At 36.7% G+C, this 22,793-nt stretch overlaps 1 protein-coding gene across 4 annotated transcripts in view; it reads right to left on the bottom strand.

Moving 5' to 3' along the window:
• The window catches only part of WDR7 (WD repeat domain 7), a 377,480-nt gene that overhangs the window by 271,122 nt on the left and 83,565 nt on the right, over positions 1-22,793 (bottom strand). For all 4 annotated transcript variants that reach the window (XM_004059459.5, XM_055368194.2, XM_019014016.3 and 1 more), the window contains exon 15: positions 1,099-1,868. In XM_004059459.5, coding sequence (XP_004059507.1) covers positions 1,099-1,868 — 770 coding nt within the window. The remainder of the gene's footprint in view (positions 1-1,098; positions 1,869-22,793) is intronic.

Here is a 22,793-nt window from a genome sequence, read left to right as displayed (position 1 = left end):
GCAGACTGTCTCAGTTGTGAATTCTGACACTACCACTTACTAGCTATGTTACCTTGGGCATGTTACATCATCTCTGTGTGTCTCAGTTTTGTTCTCTGTAATAAAAGGGATAATAAAAGTACATACCTCATAGGGTTAAGGGAACTAACAAATTAGTTTTTGTAAAGTACTTACAACAGAGACTGACACAAAGTAAGTGCTATATAAGTATTTGTTAGAATTGTTTTTAATTCTTCACATGGTAAATGCTCAATAGAGTATAATAAAAAGTTGTCTCCATAAAAAGACAAATTGAGGCTAAGTATTCTGGAAATATTAAAATAGTATTCTCCTGCATTTTAAAGTTTTTTCTTTCTCTATTGAAAAATTCTGACTATACTTCTCAGAAAATTCTGAAGCCAAATCTCTGAACACGTCAATCATTACATATAAGTTACAATGAGAAGAAGCATTTAATGAAATATACATTTTTTTTTTTTTTGAGACAGAGTCTTACTCTGTTGCTTAGGCTGGAGTACAGTGGCACAATCGTGGCTCACTGCAGCCACGAACTTCCAGGCTCAAGCGACCCTCCCACCTCAGCCCCCCAAGTAGGTGGGACTACATGCATGTAACCACCATGCCCAGCTAATTACTTTTATTTTTGCAGAGGCAGGGTCTATGCTGCTCAGGCTGGTCTCAAACTCCTGGCTTCAAGTGATCCTCCTGCCTCAGCCTCCCAAAGTGCTGGGATTACAAGTGTCAGCTACCATGCCCAGCCTCAAATATATATTTTGAATTGAATATTAGGGCAAACTTCAAGTACATATACTATTTTATAATTATATTTACAAGAGCTAGTCTATATGACCAACTCCCTCATTCCAAATTTTTAAAAAATATCTAAGTATGCCAATGTATACATAAAATTGTTTAATTTTATTATGTTTTAATCGGGCATTTTGAAACTGGTGTTTTAAAATGTAAAAGGGAAACAACGGAGATGACACTAAAATAATAAAATTGTGTAGAGCCAAAAAAGAGTAATCAACAATGAAAAAATAAAACAGGTTTCTTTTTTTGAAACTTAAGAATAAAATCAAACTATCATGGTCACACCTGGTAGGACCCTTCTTCATATGATCACCAATAAAAGTTGCATTGGTCATACTCATTAAAGTATTTGCCAAAGAAATGATAGACAGGAGATGCTGTGTGGTGACGGCACGGGACACTCCGTAAGTTCCCTTTCCTACTCCCTCAGACGCTGGCAGCTTCCTTCCTACTTCTGTTTTCCCGTGTGACAGTTTACAAGCAGGCTGATTATAACCCGGCAGCATCAGTGACATATGGCCTCCTCTTGACAAGAGGCCAAACGATACTGTGCAGTGGGGTTTCAGCATTCCAAGGCGATCCAGGCAAACTTCATCCAGTACTTCATTCAAACCCCAGGCGTGAAGGCAGGACATAAACAGCTTTGCAGTGTCCATAGTTAAATTATATTCTAATAGGGTCAATGGCTTTGATTTGCTGGACCGATATTCAGGATCACTTTCTTCCCTTCTCTGCCTCATTATCTCCTCATCCTCCTCTTCATCATCAAGGAGGTGTTCCTTGATGTTCTCTTTGATCGTTTCTTTCACTTGTTGGAAGAGAACTGCTGCTCGTTTTCCAGTTAAAAAAGAGCCCCCTTTGTCTGAACTGCCAGATGCTTTTTGCAAATTCTCTGGGGAAATAAGAGCAGTATTCGGCCTAGAGGCTTCTTCAGTCAGGAGTTGAATAATCAACGCTTCCACATCAAAGAATAGCACATGTATGTCCGGGTCTGTTAGGTTTGTCTTTATTGCTTGAACCATCAGGGAGTTATGAGAATATTTAGGTAAATTTCCCTGTAATAAATATTTTTAAAAGATAGTTATAATTAAAAGTGCTTAATTTCATACATTCATTAATAAACAATAAATAATCAGATGAATTAACATGCTTATTAAGCTGTCCTTCTAGGAACCTATATCATGAAAAGTAACATACTAACTTTGCCAATCAGCAGCATGTAAAAGATATCAGCTTACACAATCAGAAGAACTTTATGCTGAAACAATCACAAAATTGCCAATTAGTTTAACAACCAAGAAAATAATAGTTTATTATTGAAGCAGGGAGTCTCTTTACTCACAGTAATGATTAAAATGTGTTTCAATAATTTATGAGCAAATCCTGTCTCTGAAAATAAACTACTGTTCCACCTGATGGAATAATCTGTTTATCATGGCTCCTGATCCTTTAAGTTGCTACAACCATCATATCCCTCCTTTTTCCATTTTACCTTCAATCTCTCCCTATTCAAAGATTCCATTTCCTGAATAAAGAACATATTACAGTCTACTTAGATCCTTTAAAAAATGCTATCTTTTGACCATGCTCCCTTTTCTATTTCTCTCCTCTTCTAGCCAAATTTCTGTCCCTTTTAGCAAAATTTACTGAAAGTAGTAGACTAATCCAATGAAAATTCTTCAGTCCCTCTCTTCCTTAATGTCTTTGCAGTATATGACATTGTTATTTTTTCCCGAGATAGAAAGAAAAATAAAGAGACAAAGAAAGAACTAAAAGAAATAAGAAGAAGCCACCTCTCCAGCATCCTGGAGAGTAATCAAGATTTATCTGGAGAGTACCTCCTGCTAAGTCTTCTACCTCTGTCAATCTCTCCCTCTCAGGCAGCTGCCCTGACAACTCACTCTTCCCCCGACATGGGAACCATCACCTATATGCAGATGGCTCTCTAATTTCCATCATCAGCCAGACCAGTCTCCTAAAGGAGTTTCAATCCTGTATCTCCAATGGCTTGTATTGGGATATCCCACAGTACCTACCTCACGTTTTTACGTTCTCATCTCCACCCCTCACTAAACCTCCTGGGCCTCCTGATTCATCAGCTAGAAATATTCTGTTTTCTTCCTATCCCGCTGTCACGACAGAAATTCAGACCACCTATCTTTGCTCCTCAAGACAGGTTTCACTGTCCCTGGTCTCTTACTCCAACACATGTGACCTCCATAGAACCACAGACTTCCTTCTGAGGCAAAAAATCTAATCATGTCACTCTACCAAAAAATTTCCATTATCATGAATTATTAAGAAAAATAGACAATACAAAATTCTTAAAAACTAAATCAAAATATAGGTGAATATCTATCTGATCTTGAGATGAGAATGGGCTTTCTAAACATACTTAAAAGTTCACTATGATAAAAAACATGTTAAATGACAACTAAAAAATAGGAATAAAATGTTCCAGAAATAGGACTAATGAAGAGTTGTAATAGACACAAACATTTCTTAAAAGCAATAAGAATACTATTGCCAAAAGAAAAAAAAAAGAAAAAAACTATGAAGAGCAAAGACAGTAAAAGAAACATAAAGGGTGAATATAGGGAAAACCTGCTCAAATTGGTTGTCAAGGAAATAACAGTTAAAATAACTATAAGATAAGTGTTTTATCTTATTAACTTATTAGCAAACAGTAAACGCTAAAAACAGTATAAAGTCAAACTCATACACTGCAGGCGTGAATTTGAATAGTTTTAAAAGAGTAATTTGGCAAAATACCTTATAAGCCTTTATGATTGATATTGTTTGATCCAATATATTTATTTCCAGGATCCTATCTTAAACAGTCAGAAATACAGACAAGAATTTATGTTCAAAGATGTTCAGTGAAACTGTATCCAATATTTTAAATTGGAAACCACCTAAATATCTAACAGTAAGGAAACTAGTAAATAATTTATGCATAGACATATAATAAATATTGCAGAATTTATAAATCATCTTTTCTGGGCACATCTAACCATGTAGAAAAATACCCATAGTCCAATTTTAAGTGAGATGAAACTATACACTCATCCACATGTACACGCACACACGTGCACACATACACACACACACCAGTTATGGTTCCAATTTCACATATTTAATGCTTAAGTACATATATATATATATATATATATATATATATATATACGTACACACACATTATATATGGCATGGCAAGAAAGACTGCTTATATATATTTGTGTGTGTATATATGTGTATATATATATACGTATATATATACGTATATACACATATACGTATATATATACGTATATACACATATACGTGTACATATACACACACATATATACACACATATATACGTATATATACACACATATATATGTATATACATACACACACACATATACACACACACACACACACACACACACAAAGCACAAAACATCCTCCAAGATATACTGCTGCTTACCCTTCCAATTTCACCTCTCACCACAATCCCTATAACTTCTGCCAAATCAAACCACTTGTACTTTCCTGGACCAAAGTGTGTGTGTATATATATACACACACACATACATATATATGTGACTGGAAAGAAATGTGTGAAAATATTAATAGTAATTACAATCTTGTGATGGAGTTATAGAACATTTTGTTTGTATTGCTATATATTTCTTAGATTATATATAATCATATACAATCTAATTTGTATTGCTATATATTTCTTAGATTGTATATAATCACATAATCAATATACATTTTAATAATTAGAAAATAAAGCTCTAGAATAAAATGTGAACTCCTTTAGCACAATCTTCAAGGTCCATTACAGTCTGACACCAAATACCTTCTGAGCTTTAACAAATAGGCCCTAGTACCAAAACTATGGCCCCTCACATATAAATACTTTTACTTATTCCCCTTCCCAAAATGCTCTTCCTTTACTCCACTCCAATCCCTTCTCTTCCATCAACACCCTATTATTCCACAAGTATATGTATATCAAATCATCACACTCTACACCTAGGATATACACAATTGACAATTTGTCAATTGTCCCCCAGTAAATTTGGTGGGGGGCGGTGGGAGAAAGAGACTAATTCTGCCAAGGAAGTTAGTCCACAGTGAATCCAACTCCCACAACATTTTATGTCTACTATGTATCACATATTTGTATGTCTTTGCCACATTTATATAATTTGTTGTTCTAGATATTTGCATTTTCCTATACTCTACAGGAATATTTCAAAATCAGGGACCAATCATGTCTTACTCATCTTGTAGAGTCTTAAGCCGATTACAGTACCTAGCAGAATGAACAAAGACTATTATGAAAATTGTATAAAATTGGCTGGTCCAAGTGTAGTGGTGTTTAGAACTAATTGGTCCAACCAGTTACAGATTTCTTTGTTCCCTCTCCACTCCCACTGCTTCACTTGACTAGCCTTAAAATTTTTTTAGGAAAATTATTTTAAATTGCCAATCAGCTCTTCTGACATAAAATTACCACAAATCCCCTTAACTGGTCTCTCTCTTCTGTCTTAATTTCCTCCCATCTGACCACGTTTCTTTCTAGCTTAAGAGACTTCAACATTCTGTTGAACCCAAAGATAAAATCCAGACTTACCTGCAAAGCACAAAACATCTTCCAAGATATACTGCTGCTTACCCTTCCAAGTTCATCTCTCACCACAATCCCTATAACTTCTGCCAAATCAAACCACTTGTACTTTCCAGGACCAAGTAGTTTCAGACATTTGTATTTCTGCATATGCTTATGCCAGAATCATGCTCCCCCCGGAATCTCTCTTCTGCCACTCAAGTCATACATACTTCTACTCATCCTGCAAGAAGTATTTCAAGTGGCTTCTCTTCTGAAAATTACTTACAAATTTTTCAAGCAGATCTATCACTACTTCCTGTGGGTAAACCTCTGCTCTAAATATTTCTATACTACAGTCAAGCATCCTAAAATACATAAATAATGTGATAAATTTACACTACACAATCATAAAGTTACAAATGCAGAAAAAAATCAAGACTTTCCGAATCTCATTCTCGTATTTAATTCATTCATTCCCCCAGTTGCCTAACACCTATTATGTCTTGTGTTTGCGCAGGGTATTGAGGGAACCAAGATGAGTCAGAAATGGTTTTTCTAGTCATGGAACTCAAAACAGATGATGATGCGTACATAAGTTATTATAATGTTGGATGAATGGTGCCATAAAGAGAGATGGCAAGGCACAAGAAGGGGACGCAATGGAGAAAGTACCAGCTCCATCTCGGGTGACCGGGAAACCCGCACGGAAGATGTAATGAGCAATGAAAGAGCACTCCTGGCAGAACGATGGCCAGATGTGAAACAGGACAAAGACAGAAGTATCACACGATGGATACTGCTGAAACAAGTGTCCAAGATGAAGAATGCAAGGCATGGCTTTATCCTGCAGGCTCGGGAGCCACTAAAGCAGTATTTTTCTCAGAATCACCAGGAGTGCTTGTTAAATATAGCTTCGTGGGCCCGATATCAGACCTGAACCAGTATCCTTAGGAACGCGTCAGAATCTAATGAGCACCCCAGACTACTTTATGCAGTAAAGTTTGAGAACTGTTGTCTAAAGGCTTTAATGAGGGGAGTAACATGATCAAACTTAATTGTATAAACATTTATCTACCAGCAATGTTGGCTAAAGGGAGCAAGATCACTAATGAATGTGAAATGGAAGGCAACTGAAACCATCCAGATGAGGGAAGATAAAAGTATGCAATAGCACTGAGCATGTAGAAAACAGGACAGATTGAAAAATGTGTACATTACCCTTTTATTTCTCGTAGCACTGTGCTTTATATTTTCTTTTTCAAATGCTGAATGAGTAATGTCAGACACTATGCTTACTGATTTTTACCTACCAACACTAGTTTGAGTGAATACTACATAAAATTACATATAATATCTTATCTAAAATAATATTGATACAAAAATTATTATTAATAATGATAGCTACCACAAACAAAGCTGTTGTTATGGCCTAGGGACCAGACTAGGTATTATGGCTGGTTATGTCACAGCAAAAGATAAAATATCGTCATATATCAATATTAGGTAGACAGACCCGACACTGGGTATGAAGGAATAGGTAATAACAACATTAGGTAAAAGAAGAGCCCACCACAGTGCTTTGGCAGATGCTGCCTCTCTGGGAAATATCTGCAAAATTCTTTTAGGATAAAGATAAAGACCATTACTACCAAAGAATATAAAATCAAACATGCTTGGTAAAGAAATTATTGAAGCAGCATGAGTGACTTCAAGAAAAAAGGAGGGAAGAGTGGTAGCCTCAAGATACCCCTTTAAGCTCTCTCACCTGGTGTCAACCCCACATGCCCGCTTTCGGCACCTGCAGATCTGTGAATGCTTCTGTCCCTTCCTGGGAGGTGTGCCAGCAGACAGCCCATGTGCATGGACACCTGAAAGGTCATCTAGTGTCTGGGACAACGATATCGGGATGCAATTTCGTGTGATTCCTCTTATTAGAGCTTCTTAGTGCACTGATTGTGTCATTGTAGCAAAAACTATAGCTAACAGCAATCCACAGAAAAAGAGTTTAAAGAAAGAAAAAAAAACAGGAACAAAAACAGATGAGAAGATAACAGGAGGAGACTAAAAAGGAGAGAAAATGAGTAACCTCCAAGTCCTACAGATAAACTATAATTTCTGATATCACCAAGTCCTGCATAACTTGTAATACCTGACAATAGATTTAACTAATCCAACAAAGTCTTGTTACAACAAAATATAGGTATGCAGAAACGTTGGGAGGATATTCTGGCTAAATGCATGGAGATGGCAGCATTAATCACCAACATGTCTGATATTGTAATATAGTACACTAAGCTTATCTATAGGGAAATTAAAACATCTATCAAACTCATAAGTCTCTTGGCTTAATCATAAGATATTCATGTCTAGAGCACACTAATTCATTCAAATGAGCTTATATTCTTAACAATTTCAAATACGGGCTATCGGATCCAGAAAATTCTCTAGCAGGAAGCTTAGTATGTTTCCGCTGCTACCTTTATTAAGAACATTTGAAATGTGTGCTCACAAACTCACCTTTACATTATCGTGGAAGAAGATTAAATTCAGTTTAACAAATATTTGTGGAGTGCCTTTTATGTGCAAGATGCTTGGGACAAAATAAAGCCTCTGTCCTTATGAAGAAAGCCAGCTAGGAAAGTTAAATTATAAGGTATATACAAATGAAAAGATCTCAAATTTGCTAGTAAGATTCAACGATAAATGCAAAATACATACATCTACACACACTTACTTAGAAGGTTAGTAAGACAGACATATTTGACATTTTCAATGTAAGAACCAAGTCAGTTGTAACTTTAAACACAGATCTAACCATTTCAGATTTTAAACAAGGAATCTGACTTAAAATATGACAGAAATAAAGCCACAGGAAAAAAATATTGGATTGCTTCCTCATTGCTGAAAGTGAACCTGTGACAATTATAGGTTAAGAGTAGCAGGTAAAATTGTCAAGTGAAAACCCAAGGAAAACAACAGAACTATGATTCATGAGATTAACCTGTATTCAAGCATGGATATTTTTTGGCACATAAACACACAGACACACACACGCACGCATACACACACACACACACACACACCCACCCATACACAGTAGCCTCCAGCAACAAAAAAGCAATAACTTAGAATCTGCAGAGGAAAACATGTTGATGAATCCTTGCTTATCATTATTATATATTTATAATGTTTATTATTAAATATTTTAATATATTCTAGGGTTAAATCATGTCTGATGAAATACCTGAAAGCTTTGTTTCCTAAAACCAATATTATAATGATATTTTCAGTGTATTTCATTTTATCCTGTGACAAAGAGAAACGTAAAACAATGGCAATAATTGTACTCTTCCACCATTCACTTCAATGATCCTGACTCAAAGCTTACTTATTTCAGAATCATTTTTTAATATTACAGTTTTCAAGAGGATTTTAAAACACCTTATAAAATAATTTACTATTTATCTTGAATGAGCACTGAGTCCAATCTATAGTGATATCAAATGGTTCCTATTGTTAATTAAAAAGAGTTTATTTATACCAGCAAGCGGTACAGACATAGGCTGATTTTCATGCTAAAGTATAAAGCAGAAGAGTTAATAACTTAAAAAAAAATCAGAATCTCCTTTGAAAGCAGAGATTAAGGATACTAAGAACAAGGCTAGGAAATATTACAAATCTCTCTCACACACACACACACACACACACACACACACACACACACTTCTATAGATATTAATACTTTGAGTCTTGAAATGGAAAACAAAAAACACTTGACAAATGTTAGTATGCTGTTTTACAAAATTATGTAGCCATATTACATTGCATTTTCTGAATAATTTTAAATTTCCTAAATGTGAAAAATGGTTTATTGCCTAATAATATTTTGGCAGGAAAAATAAATTAAATATTTTATAATTTTACTCTTGATTTAGTATATTTATTGAATAAAAGCTTTTAAAAGAACTTCTGAAATTCTGATGCATGTTAAATGTAAAAGGGTCACTGAATAAAAACAAATTGATGTCTTGATGTAATTTTTAAATAGCTAAGGGAAAAACCTCATCATCTACTAAAAAAATGCACAATATTAATGTTTCAATATTAAATATTTTAAGTACTAGAAAAAAGGAAGAAAGGAAGGAAGAAGGAGAAAGGCAGAGAGTGAAAAGGAAGGCATAAAAATTAGAAAATATCAAGAAACTGTGGAGACTGAAATGGATATTTGGTGCCCTCTGCTGTTGTTTTGCTGTTACTTAACATTAAGAGTTAGGATAATACAAGTGAGTTTCATCAGAGAATCCATTTATGTTGGAATTAGACAATATATACTATTATGCATCTTAAATATTTTATTTTAGACAGGATAAGACTTCATGGGTAGGTGTGAACGACAATACAGTCATGGACTTCATGTTATTTGACTTTTCATGTGTTTTCATTAACAAGTATGTTAATAAGCATAAACTAGAGATATTTGACTGAGGTTTTAAGGTTTCATATTATGTTATAATTTAATATGATATAAATAAAATAGAAATCACTTAATTACAGTAAGTTGTAACCATTAAGTATAAATGTTTAGGTCATGCCTTTGATAAAGAAAATATCTTTCAAAGATATTTCTGTAGACCATGTCTTACTGGATAATGCCTGAATAATAATATCCAAATAGTATTAATATATTAAGAGGTTAGAAGATCAATATATTAAGAGCTTCCACAACAGCAGCACAAAAGAGATTGATTTTCAACTCTTCCCAAAGGGCCAAGTTACCAAAGTAACAAGACCAGGAGTGTTCCTCCATTGTACAGACCTTTACACGACTCAGCTTCCCTAGCATCAATCCTTCTATCTTCCAAATAAAGAAGACTACCTACCTCAATAAGGTGTTGTAGACAGCGAACAGATAACACAAGCAGTATTCCTTTCACTGGTAAGGGACAGATAGCAAAACCCTGCTCATTTCATCTCAAATGAATGTATCAAAGATACATGTGAACATAGTTTACACCAAGTGAAGGAAAGAAAATGCAAAAGTCCAAAGAGCTCCTAGTATAACACACCTTTCTAGATATGCGAAAACCCTTAACACACTTGTAAATGAATGGAAACAAGGTGAGATTCTGGGAGGCTCCACTCGGTAAGAACAAGGATAAGACTGACAATGAGAAAATGAAAAGAAGAAGAAAAGAAAACTGCCCTAATCGACCTTGGGTCACTGTGATGAACAAGCCCTAATTTCAGAAATGTTCATGCTCGTGTAGATTCTAAGCTATTTTGAACCCTCTTCCCTCATCACTATCCAACTTGGACCACATCTCACTATTCTCTCCACACAGTGGCCATGCCCACCTGCATCTGCACAGGCTGCTCCCTTTGCCTGGGGTGTTCTTCCCCACCATCCTCCTAATGTCAAGCCTCTCTCTTCTGAAAAGCCTTCCCAACAACCCTTCAGGTCAGTTTGGCTTTTGGGGTTCTCTCTCACTTGGTTCATACCTTAGGTAGTAAAAGGCTCAACACAATGAACTATGCACTTTTCTCCCACATCAGAGTAGGAACTCCCCAAGGCCAGGGCCCACTGGGTGTGGGTGTAACTGATGCCCTCTCCAGCTGGTTGTAGCTTGGGGCCTAGCTTAGAGTATGCACTCAATATGTGCTGAATGAATGCATGAATCAATCAAGAGTATTAAACTATGTATGTTGAACAACTATTGTGATGAATGTTTTCAAATCTGTTATCCCATTTAACTTCATTACAACCCTATTATACCAATTTTAAAACTAAAACCAAGTTGAAGATAAGCGATAAGTCAGTTAGTCACCTAAGGTCACACAGCAAGTCAATGGTGACAATACAGGAGGAAGTCAGGTTCCTCCTCTATCTGCCTACCACTTCCTCCATGTTTTGAATAATTCTAGCTATCAAGGGACTCTCAACATTCATTCTGTAGAGATTTTAGAGAGAAGGGAGGTGGTAAAGGAAAGACTGAATCCACTCCACATTAGTGAACCCTCAAATCCTGGGTTATTTAGTGATTCAATGAACACATTGTGCTGAGCACTGGAAATACAAGAAGCAATATGGTATGGTCCTCTGAGAAGCTCTTTGTCTGATATAGAGCAGTGCTTTTGAGCAGGGGTAATTCTCCCCTCACTCCCAACAGACACTTGGTAACGTCTGGAGACACTTTGCTAGTGACAGCTTGGAAGGGGTGCTAATAGCATCTAGTGGGTAGAGGCTAGGGATGGTGCTAAAAATACTGCAGTGCACAGGATTCCACAAGAAAAAATTATCAAGCCAAAAATGACAATAGTGTTGAGGTTGAGAAACTCTGATACAGAGAAATAGAGATGGAAACAAATACATCTACCTGCTTACTTATACTAGTACAATAGAATAAGTACTAGGATAGCAATATAATCCAAGTGCCAGAGGATCAGAGAGGAAGACCCAACTGCCCCTGTCTGATCTGGCTGTATTATACTTGAAAAATTCAGGTAGCCTTTGCAGGGACAGAGGTCACAGAACTCATGCTCATGAGATGAGTAGGAGTTAGCCAGGTGAAGGGTGGCACAAGCAGATAGCAAGTACTACACTTACTGAAATAGAAGCGAAGGAGACTAAAAACCAAGTAACATTACACTGTAAAAACCTAAAATCCTGGGTTATGCTGATAAATCTGCTCCCCTTTTACCGTTCCCATTCTTTTTCCTACCTCATCCTTTCTACCCATCTATTTGCCTGAGAAAATATCACTTTTACCAGAGCTGATTGCTGCTTAGTGTGATTGTGATCGAGGTGTGAATGTAATTAGGAAAAATAAGTATTTTAATACAAAATAAGAGAGAGATCAGTGGAAGACATTAACAGAAAGATCTTTGGATATTTTACCTGTTGTACTCAACTGACAGCATCATATAGAATTCCAGTCACAACCACTATGTACCAATTATACTTCCTATACTTGGACAATGCAGTAAACTGTCTCCCTGAGATAACTGACAAATATATTTCTATTCAAGGTTAATTTTAGGGCCTGCAATACCATGTCATATAAATCATCTTACAAGATTCACACTGGAAAAAAATGTTTAAACCTTGAAATCATTGTCCCTGACTCACACCCCTGCTGGCCAACTATTGTCCTAGGAAAGTTCAACATCCATATAGGTCAGTGATTTTCAACTTAGGGTCTGCAGTTGTTGGAGGTCAAGGGGCTTCTTTATGGGATGTAAAAGGATTCAAAGTAGGAGGGCAAATGACACAATGTTAAGCATAGGGTCATTTAGTAAAGTGAGTTACTAAGGTTACTTTTGCTAATTATGCTACAATGCTATTTTTATATTTTGCTATTTATCAACTTAAATTAGCATGTGACTAATTTTCTAGAACAGGGGTCCCCAACCTTCAGGCCAAGAACTGGTACTGGTACACAGGTTCATGGCTTGTTAGGAACGGGGTCCTACAGCAGGAGCTGAGCGGCGGGCAAGCGAGCATTACCACCTGAGCTCCACCTCCTGTCATATCAGCAGCGGCATTAGCTTCTCATAGGAGTGAAAACCCTATTGTGAACTGTGTATGCAAGGGATTTACAGTGTGCGTTCCTTATGAGACTCTAACGCCAGTTTCATCCCGAAACCATCTACCTCAGGCCATGGAAAAACCGTCTTCCACGAAACCAGTCCCTGGTGCCAAAAAGGTTGGGGCGTGCTGTTCTGGAGACTTTCAGCATTCTAATTAGATGTCATACTATTATGAACCATAGAGTAACGGTACGAATATTTTACTGCATATGAACACTGGACAGTGTCACATAAGGGATGCCTTGATATTCTGTGCATCGTAAGTGTGGGCTTTCAAATGCTGTTATCTTGCTTTCAAATTGCAAGTTCCTATTAGGTTCATCATTTAGTTTGGGGATTTTTACTTGCATCAACAATATTTTAAACTATAATTTTCCAAAACACATTCATAAGGCATGTATGAATCCTATTGTTAAGTCATAACTTAATCCCTACTCCCAAATTAGCCTGTTAGATGGCACTGCATTCTTATCACAAGGCTCTTTATCCGGTGGGAGGAGAAAAGACCAGGAAAGTGCACCACCAAATACTAAAAGCCATAGTGACTTTCACAACTTCCACTCCACTCAACCTCAGCCAGCCACTCCCATGGCCATGCACACTGGGTCCTGTCCTTACCTGAGAAACTTAAATGCTAATATCCACACTCTGGCCATACCTTCTAGAGTTCCAGATCTTCCCCACATCTGCTCTTCAGCCTCTTGGAGCACAAACTGCTGTAACCTGTAGGTGGGAACCATCTGGGAACCTTTGAAACCTCCCACGCAAAGGTTGCACCCCATACCAATTAAATCAGAAAATCCTCGTGTAGGAGCCAGGTGCCAGTAGTCTCTAAAGATCCCTAGGTGATTTCAGGTGCAGCATGGTTTGAGAACCACTATCATGGGGCATTCAGGCCCTGGATTCCACAATTTCATCCCCATCAGCCCCTTCTTCCCCTTCCCTGCCTGTCCAACCACAGTCGGTCCTAGCAATCAGTCTTTCACAACCACCCTCCATTCCCTTTTACGTCTGCATTTCAAATACAAATTCAGTGAATCCTTACACTTGCTCTTAGACCCCTCCTTCCCTAATCTCTACCACTCTCATCAGGTCCCCTACTCAGGATCACTCCCTTCCTCCCCACAGACAATCTTAGCTCCAACTTCTAGGAGAAATGGGAAGGCTTTAGGAATGTTCTCTCCTCAATCCCCATCCACTATCCACAGAAACATATATCCATCCAGACACCCAGCCTGTGCTCTTTCCCTTCAGTTTCAGAAATAAAGTTTTCCTCCTCCACATCAAGGCCAACTGCCTTCCTTCCCTTTACCTTTGAAATCGCCCACTCTCTCATCCCCTGGAAACCTAGCTTCATCAATTATCAATTCCTCCCTATCCTGATCGAGAACGTTCCTCTCACTACTTGATCATCATCCTCAGCCCACAAATACTCTCAGCTGTCTTCAAAACTGCATCTCCCTCTAGCTACTCTTTCCTTCTCTTCTCATACACACATTTCAAAAGTATTATACATTTGTTACTATTCTATTTCCACACTTTCCTTTCACTCCTTAACCCTCCACAGTGAACCTTCTCCCAACATCCTGGGAAGACAGTTCTTAAAAAGAATACTAATGACTTCATTGACAAACACATTTCGATCCTTCTAATACCCAACATCTACTGCATTTGACACAAGTGATTACTCTCTACTCTGCCTGAAACTCTTGATTCCCTCTGTTTACAGGTTAGCCCATTCTCCTGGCTCTCCTCACATGCCTCACACCACTCCTTCTCTAAATCGTTTCCTTTTCCTCCTCCCTTAAGGTTAGTAAGCCCAGAGTCTAGCTCTGAATTATCGCCTCCACTTCCACAGTATTAAGACACCACAGCCCTGCCTCAAGTTTCACTCTCTTAAAGGTCTTGCAGACATCACAACACAGATGTCCCATAAGAACCTCATACTCACCATGAACAAAGCAACTCCTCATCATCCCGGACAAAACCTGCTTTTACATTCGATATCACACGTGATAGAGCTACTTTCTATTCTATCACCCAATCAGAAAACCTGTGAGCCAACCCTCCTTACCACCCATACCTAAGCAATCACGAAGTCTCACCGAATCTAACTCACAAATAGCTCTTGAATTTAAACTCTCCTCCCTATTACCTATTATCTGTTTTACATACTGGCTTTCATACATAATTACTTTTGAGAGTAGGGTTACGAAGCTAATTTTTTTTAAAGTTTGAAAGCCACTGAGATAAAAGATAAAGCTTAAGCACCTTCACATGGTGCTTCAATGGACTCGCCTCATTTCCCACCACACCTGTCTCCCCGCACGTGGTATTTCCTACTTCCCACTTTGCTTGGGCCACCTAGTCCTCCCAGAACACACTGCAACCCATCTGCTTCCATCATCTGAATATATCTACTCATCCTTGAATGTCTCCTCCTCCAAGAAGCCAGTCCTAACCACCTCAAGCTGAGACAGGCTTCCGCAATACTTTCTGCATGTCTCAGCCAACCCCGCTACTTTATTCAATTGTATTTATCTGAGTGTATTTTCTGAAGGTAAATATGTCTTATTCATTTGGTTCCCCAGGACCTAACACAGTACCTAGTAGTCAATAAATGTTTAACTGAACTTGACTGATTCAATTATTTTCTAACAGAGGCTTTAAAAGTCAAGAAGTTTGAAAACTTCTATATGATCTCATAAAGAGCAGATTTTCAAACACATTAGAAGAGAATAAATTATTTCATCTCCCAAAATACTAAATTATTAGCATTTTGCCATAAATATGTATATTTTTATAAATTACTTCACAATACCTTTGAATTCTCAAATAAGAGTTAAAGTATTATACACAAGGGCTAGAAAGATCTGGCTGCTGAAAAGTCATAGGGTTTAATCCACCTAGCACTCCCTATTCTCTCAGCATTCTACTATTTGATTTATGATGTGAGATAGTAAAAGAAATTTCTCCTCAGCTGTGTCTAACCTACATCCCACAATAATCCATATTTCTTCTTAATATAGTGTATTTTTGTTAATGTATTTGCAAGGAAAAACAAAACTGTTCTGAATTTAAAACCATCAAAGAACAAGACTGCTTCCCCTTGGCTCAGAATATGATGAATTATATTTAGTATGAACTCTGAATCCCATTCATAAATCCATTGAACACCTATTATATGTAAGGCACAGGGTCAATAAGGCACTAGAACCACAGGATTTATCAGGCTTCAGGAAGAGTTGTTCCGTTGTATATGTCATTATTTGATGGTATTATGCAATCATCACAATAAATCCAGTCATGTCTAATTCAAGGATCCTTAAAAAGGGAAAAGAGCCAAAAATCCTGTAATCACCAGAAACTTAGCAAATATGAATTAAATATTTAGTTAGTTTTGAGAATTTAGTTTTGTTCCTTAATGTAATGGTTGAGATTGCATTCATAGTAACCTAAAACTCATTTCCTTCCAACTGGAGAAGAGTTGGTGGAAAGGTACCCTGCGTTGGAAATTTTCAAAGTATCCATCCCAAACTCTCTGAAATATACACACATGATGCACACATACATTTATACATAAAGGAGCACATGCACTCACAACCCACATATAGTGTAATTTTCTACGTGTGTGAGTCCTATGACAGTGGACTTTTATTTTAATGGAGAACTTGGAGCAGATGTCAGATTTGTAGGAGCAGGAAGGGCCGATTAAATACAAAAAGATCAATCATAAGGTATTATCTGGGGGAAAGATCATAAACTAGAAGAGTGGCAGAGGCAGAGAGAAGACTGCTTTCAGAAGGAGAAAAAAATGACAAAAGTTCATTTTGGACTGGTTTTCAAGAGAAGATGATTCGATAACATTTAGGATTTGTAATATAGATAATGGGACAAACAGTGATGACAGTTACTAGGACAGAAAAAGTATTGGCAAACTTTTTCTGTAAAGAGCCACATAGCAAATACTTTAAACTTTGAGGGCCACAAAGCTTTATGTCACATATTCTTAATAATATTTTTAAAATATAAAAATCATTCATAGCTCAAGGGCCCTATTGACCTGTAGGCCACAGTTTGCACCGCTAGGTAGTAGAAAATAATGAGAAATGGAATGTTCTATGGGACATGATTTTGAGTTCAATCTTAGACATGTTGGCTTTAAAGTACCTTGGGTAAAGCAGAGATCAAGCAAGCAGTAGGACCATCACTGGGAATACAGAAAGCAACAGAGCTTTTGAAAGTCTTGTGGGGCTAAAGAGAAAATTGAATTTCAAGGGACCAAGATCCTAGTGAGAAAGGAGGGAAAGAAAACAGAAGCTGACACAGGGCCATTCATGTTAAATGCCAAATACTGAAGCTGTGTGGGGAGACTAAGAATGTCTCTAGAAAGCAAAATGGAGTTTTTGGCAGGGTTGTCATGCTAAGAAGATAAGAAGCAGGATTCAGGACTCAACAAGCAAAAGAACCCCGTTAAATATTCTGGGCTCTCTGTTGGAAGCCCTGGAAGGACTAGAGAAGTAGAAGCAGAATCACAGATATGCAGAGATTTAAAATACTGCAACCTAGCCTTGACTCAGGTTAGTCCCTGATTATATTAAGTTGGTCAGCCTTTATTCTATCTGAACAGCAGAGAAAGGGTGAGCCCCCTCTAGAAGAGGACATCATTTGAACAAGCTACTTTTTTTACCTACAGTGTCTGGTATTTAACAAAAAATTACTACACATGCCAAGAGATTACAGCATATAACTGAAATTAGAGGCAATTAAAAGAGAGTCACCAGTGATACAGATATTAGAGTTGGCAGATAAAGATTTTAAGATAATTAGGACTAATATGTTCAAGAAAATATAGAAAATGATGGAAAAGAAGATAAAAAGATAAAGAATTTCAGCAGATAACTGAAATCTATTTTTAAAAAAGGATCAAGTAGGTAGCCTACAAATAAAGACAGTAATAATAATTAAAAGTATAACTCAGTAAAGGACTTTGTGGAAAAACAGCAGAAAACAGTACTATGGAACACAGAAAATATATACATTGAAACACAGAGGGAGACAAAGATTACAAAATACAGAGAAGAACATGAAACCTACGAAAAACAATTTTTTAAAAACGGGCAAAGGAGGCAGTCTAATTTACATGTAATTGGAGTTTCTGAAAGAGCGGTAAGAAAATAGCATCTGAAAAGATAATGGCCTCAAGAATTTTCCTGCACTAGTGAAAGACACAAACCTACAGATTCAAAAAGCTCTGGCAACTCCAAGCAGTATCAATACAAAAAAAAAAAAAAAACACACATCTAGGTATGTCATATTTAAACTGCTAAAACACAAGGGAAAAATAGAAAACCTTAAAAGCAATGGAGGGATCCAAAGGAATAACAATAAGAATGATAGCTTATTTCCCCCCCCCAAAAAAAGATGGAAATGAGAAGATAATGAAATCTTTACAGTGCAAAAGACCACCAACCTAAAAATCTATAATCAGCAAACATATCCTTCAAAAACAGAGAACATTTTCAGACAATCAAAAACTGAGAAAATTCAATGCCAATAAGCTTGTACTAAAAGAAATGAGTAGTTCTTTCGAGGAAGAAAATGATCTGAGATGAACACATAAAAATGTAAAGTACAAAAAGAACAGAGTTTAAATATAAGAATATTAAATAATATTGACTGAACAAAACAATAATAATGTCTAGTGGAATTTAAAGTATATGTAAAGTTACAATGCATGGCAACTAAAATGTAAAAAGAAGGGGGGGCAAATGGAGTTGTAGTGTTCTAAGGCTCTAGCACCAGCAGAGAAATTCTAATAGGAATAATTTGTTTTAGACTGTAATAAGTCAAAGATGTACTTACAATCTCTAGGGCAAAAACTAAAAGAATACTAACAGAATCTATAGCTAACAAGTATAAGAAGGGGAAAGTAAAATTTAAATATATTTGCTGAATCTGAAAGAGGCCAAGAAAAAATAGAAATAAACATAAAAACAGTGAAATGGAACTCAAACGTTAAGATGGTAGATCTAAACACTACTATATCAGTTTTCAGAGAAAAACAGAGATAGAGTAGCAGGGATTAGCAGTGGCCATAATAGTCAAGAGAAGAGCAAAGAGATAAAAGGTTTATAAAGAAGCAATTTAGAAAAAAAAATCCAGCAGTCTAGGAAACTTGGAAAGGAAGTAAATGTGGATAATATTTTATCAACAGATAAATCTAGAACGCATTATTATAACCAATGTTTGCACTGAGTTAGCAAAAAAGAGTTAACTTTCAATACATCTTAATTAAAAGATAGGAATCATAATGTTTCCTATTCAAAAAGTTAAACAACACATTTTGCAAAAAAAAAAAAAAAGGATTTTATGCTATCTAAATGATCTGGACATTTCAGAGAATCCACAAAGTCCATATTTTAATATGCCAAATCATGGAAGAGAAATTTCCTGATTGCTATTCTTAGCTTATAAGTGCCAGGATTCAGAAAGCAATCAAAATTATGAGTGTAACTATTATGATACCCAAACATTATTCTTTCAGAGTATCATCTCTGTTATCATGTGAGAGACTGACAATAATTTGTTTGTTTGTTTTTGTTTGAGACAGGGTCTCACTCTGTCACCCAGGCTATAGTCCTGTGGCATGATCTCAGCTCAATGCAGCCTCAACCTCCTGGGCTCAAGCAATCCTCCCACCCCAGCCCCTAGAGCAGCTGGGACCACAGGTGTGTGCCACTAAGCCTGGCTAATTTTTGTAGAGGCAGGGTTTCACCATTGCCCAGGCTGGTCTCCAACTCCTGATTCAAACGATCCGCCTGCCTCGGCCTCCCAATGTGCTAAGACTACAGGCATGAGCCACCGTGCCTGGCCAAGTTTTAAATATCTCTATATCATATAGTCACCAAAGCTAATAATAAGCATGTTAGAAGATCATGATTATTTTATTACTGGAATAATATTACTTCTAGTATCTCTCCAGAATGGAAGGGGACAAACGTTTCCTTTATTTGACTGAGAAAATTTATTTCCCCTCTTATAGTCACAGGCATTTACTCCTTTGTTTTCTTAAGACTGGACAGCTTAGCTAAGGGTCCTTTATTTATTAGGGACTAGACAACAATTGGCTTAATTTAAAATTTTGTCCCAATAACCACAGAGGACAAACAAAACTTACATACTTATGAATATATAATAATATATTATCAACATACTCATATTTTCTATTAAAATATTCATTAAAGTTTTGGGACAGAATGTTAAACAAATTTAATTGATTCTTCAAAGGTCATACATATCATAAGAATTCTTCTAAGGACAAAAACAGTTCACTAAACAAGGCCTGGTATCCTGTACACAATGTCATTTGGCTTGTCCCTGTCTGTACCTTACAGTGCCCTTTTCACAGTGAATCATAAAGTCTATTCAATCAGTACAAATTTTTTTAGAGTGAATTTTGCAAGCAAAGAACACAGACTATGTTCTTAGTAGGTTATGTTTGACTTCTAAATTCCATTCTCTTGCCTCGTTACACAGAATACAAAGCTACTGACCTTTGCAAATATAGCACATTCATTTTTTTTCAGACTTTTGACTAATTAGACAACATGAGAGAAATGTAAGGTAAAAGATAAATCATCCTGGTCATTTTTCCACTTCCTCAACCTCATCATTTTCCCCTATAAATAAGGTGATTCTGATTGGCACAACAATGCTCAAGATGTAAAGCTGCAGAACAGAAAATGACACACAGTAGGATGAAGAAATTAATTTCATGGCAGTAATGGTTTTCTAGCTTCACTAATAAAATCCCTTTAGCCCAAGATCTCTTTACGACGAACCATGTATGTAGCAAATGCTTTATGAGAAAAACATGTCAGAAACATCACCGGATATGCTCAGACCATCTTCTAAATATATGCATGTATGCATTCGCCAAATATCATCATGTGCAATCTATAAATGACTGGTTATCTATATTTTACAAATCTTCTAACTCCTAATCCACTGAACTGCTTATGCTGGGTGGTGTTGGGATTTAAAAAAAGAAAAAAGAGAAAAAAAGATGGCTCTACCGCCAAAGAATTATAAGCATCTCTTCCTTCCTTTTAACAGAAATCACAGCCTACTTTCATTCTCTTCCACTGAAAATGACTTGGTACATTCATCTTCCTCTCTTTAATCATTACCAATTACAAAGAAACAATTTCTAGTAAGGGTAAACTCTCCAGCTCTGTTCTTAACACCATGTCCTCCTGCACTGTCCCACCCGTTATCCTCCCACCAACATAAATGCTCAGTGATCTCCTAAACAGAGCATAAACCCAGATCTTAAATCCCTAGCCGCTGAAGCTACTACCCTCCTCTTTTTCCATCAAAAGCTAATTTCTTCCACACTCTTTACCTCCACTTCTTATACTCAGCTCACTGTACCCTGATTTCTGACCAAACCAACTCTACCAAAACAGCTCTCTTAATAATCACCAATGGCTTTCCTAATTACTAAACCTACACACCCCAATTCTTAATCTTATTTCATTTCTCTGACAAACTGTAGACCTTTTACTTTTGTTTTCAACTGTATGTGTGATCTAGAATCCGCCTGTAAGATTTCTCTTTCTCTGCTTCTCACTGGCTCATCTTCATCTTCCTGATATCTAAACAGGCATTCTGTCTTCAAATTTCTTCCATTTCCACACTCTGTCCCTCAATAATATCATATGAAGATGTGGCTTAAAAAGAATTTCTTAAAGGATAACTTTACAAACAACTCTCAATTTCTATCTTGTAATTCTATACCAAGATTTTGCAATGCATTACCAGTAGTCAAAATGTACTAAGTATAATTCATTCATTTTTCTCATTCATTAATCCATTCAACAAATAGTCATATTTTTAAAAAGAGTCAGTTGGCTAGAACTGGAATAATCAAGGATTGAAGAATAAAATTAAATGAGGGAAGCATATGTCTGATCACATAGAGTTTCAGAGGCAACTGTAAAAAGTTTGAATTTTAAGGATGACAGGAGGCCACTGGAGTTTACCTGCCCACGGTCACCCACGGCTAGCAAGTTATAGAAACATAATTTGAATACAGACATGCCTGTCACCAGAACCTAGGCTCTTAACCACTCTTTTGAACTGCTTTTATAAAAATAAAGCAAAAGCCATTCCACCAGAGAACTATACTTACAATCTTGACATTAACAATGCTATCTTCTGATGTAGGGGTCGGCAAACTATGACCCATGGGCCAAATCCAACTCACCACCTGCTTCTGTAAATAGTTTTATTGGAAAGCAGTCATGCTCATTTGTTCACATGTTGTCTATGCCTGCATTCACACTATAAAGCAAAGTTAAGTCACTGTGACAGAGACAGCCCACAAAGCCTAAAATATTTACTATCTAGCCCTTTATAGAAAGAGTTTGTCAACTGTTCCATCCAACTGTCTTTAGGTGCATCAGTTGCTAATTGGGGACAATAAGAACTACCTCACCTATTTGCAGTGACAATTCAGGAAAAGAGCATATCTGAAAAAAATCAAATGATAGCAGGCACCCAAAAATGTGAACTGCAGTCTAAGTCAGGCTCTACACTCCAGCATCTATTTAGGAAAAAAATAATACCGTCTCTATTTTATCTCACCATCATGTCACTTATTTCTCAAAGGTATTTTGCTGCTTGGACACACCCCAACTACTAACACTACTGATAAGATGCACGTCTCCTATTACAATCATCCTCAAAGCCTATTCCATGGCCTGTACATTCCTGTTAATAG

The sequence above is a fragment of the Gorilla gorilla genome, chromosome 17 (assembly GCF_029281585.2).
Source record: "Gorilla gorilla gorilla isolate KB3781 chromosome 17, NHGRI_mGorGor1-v2.1_pri, whole genome shotgun sequence".
NCBI classification, from domain to species: Eukaryota; Metazoa; Chordata; class Mammalia; order Primates; family Hominidae; genus Gorilla; species Gorilla gorilla.
This window is presented reverse-complemented; position numbering and strand designations above follow the sequence as displayed.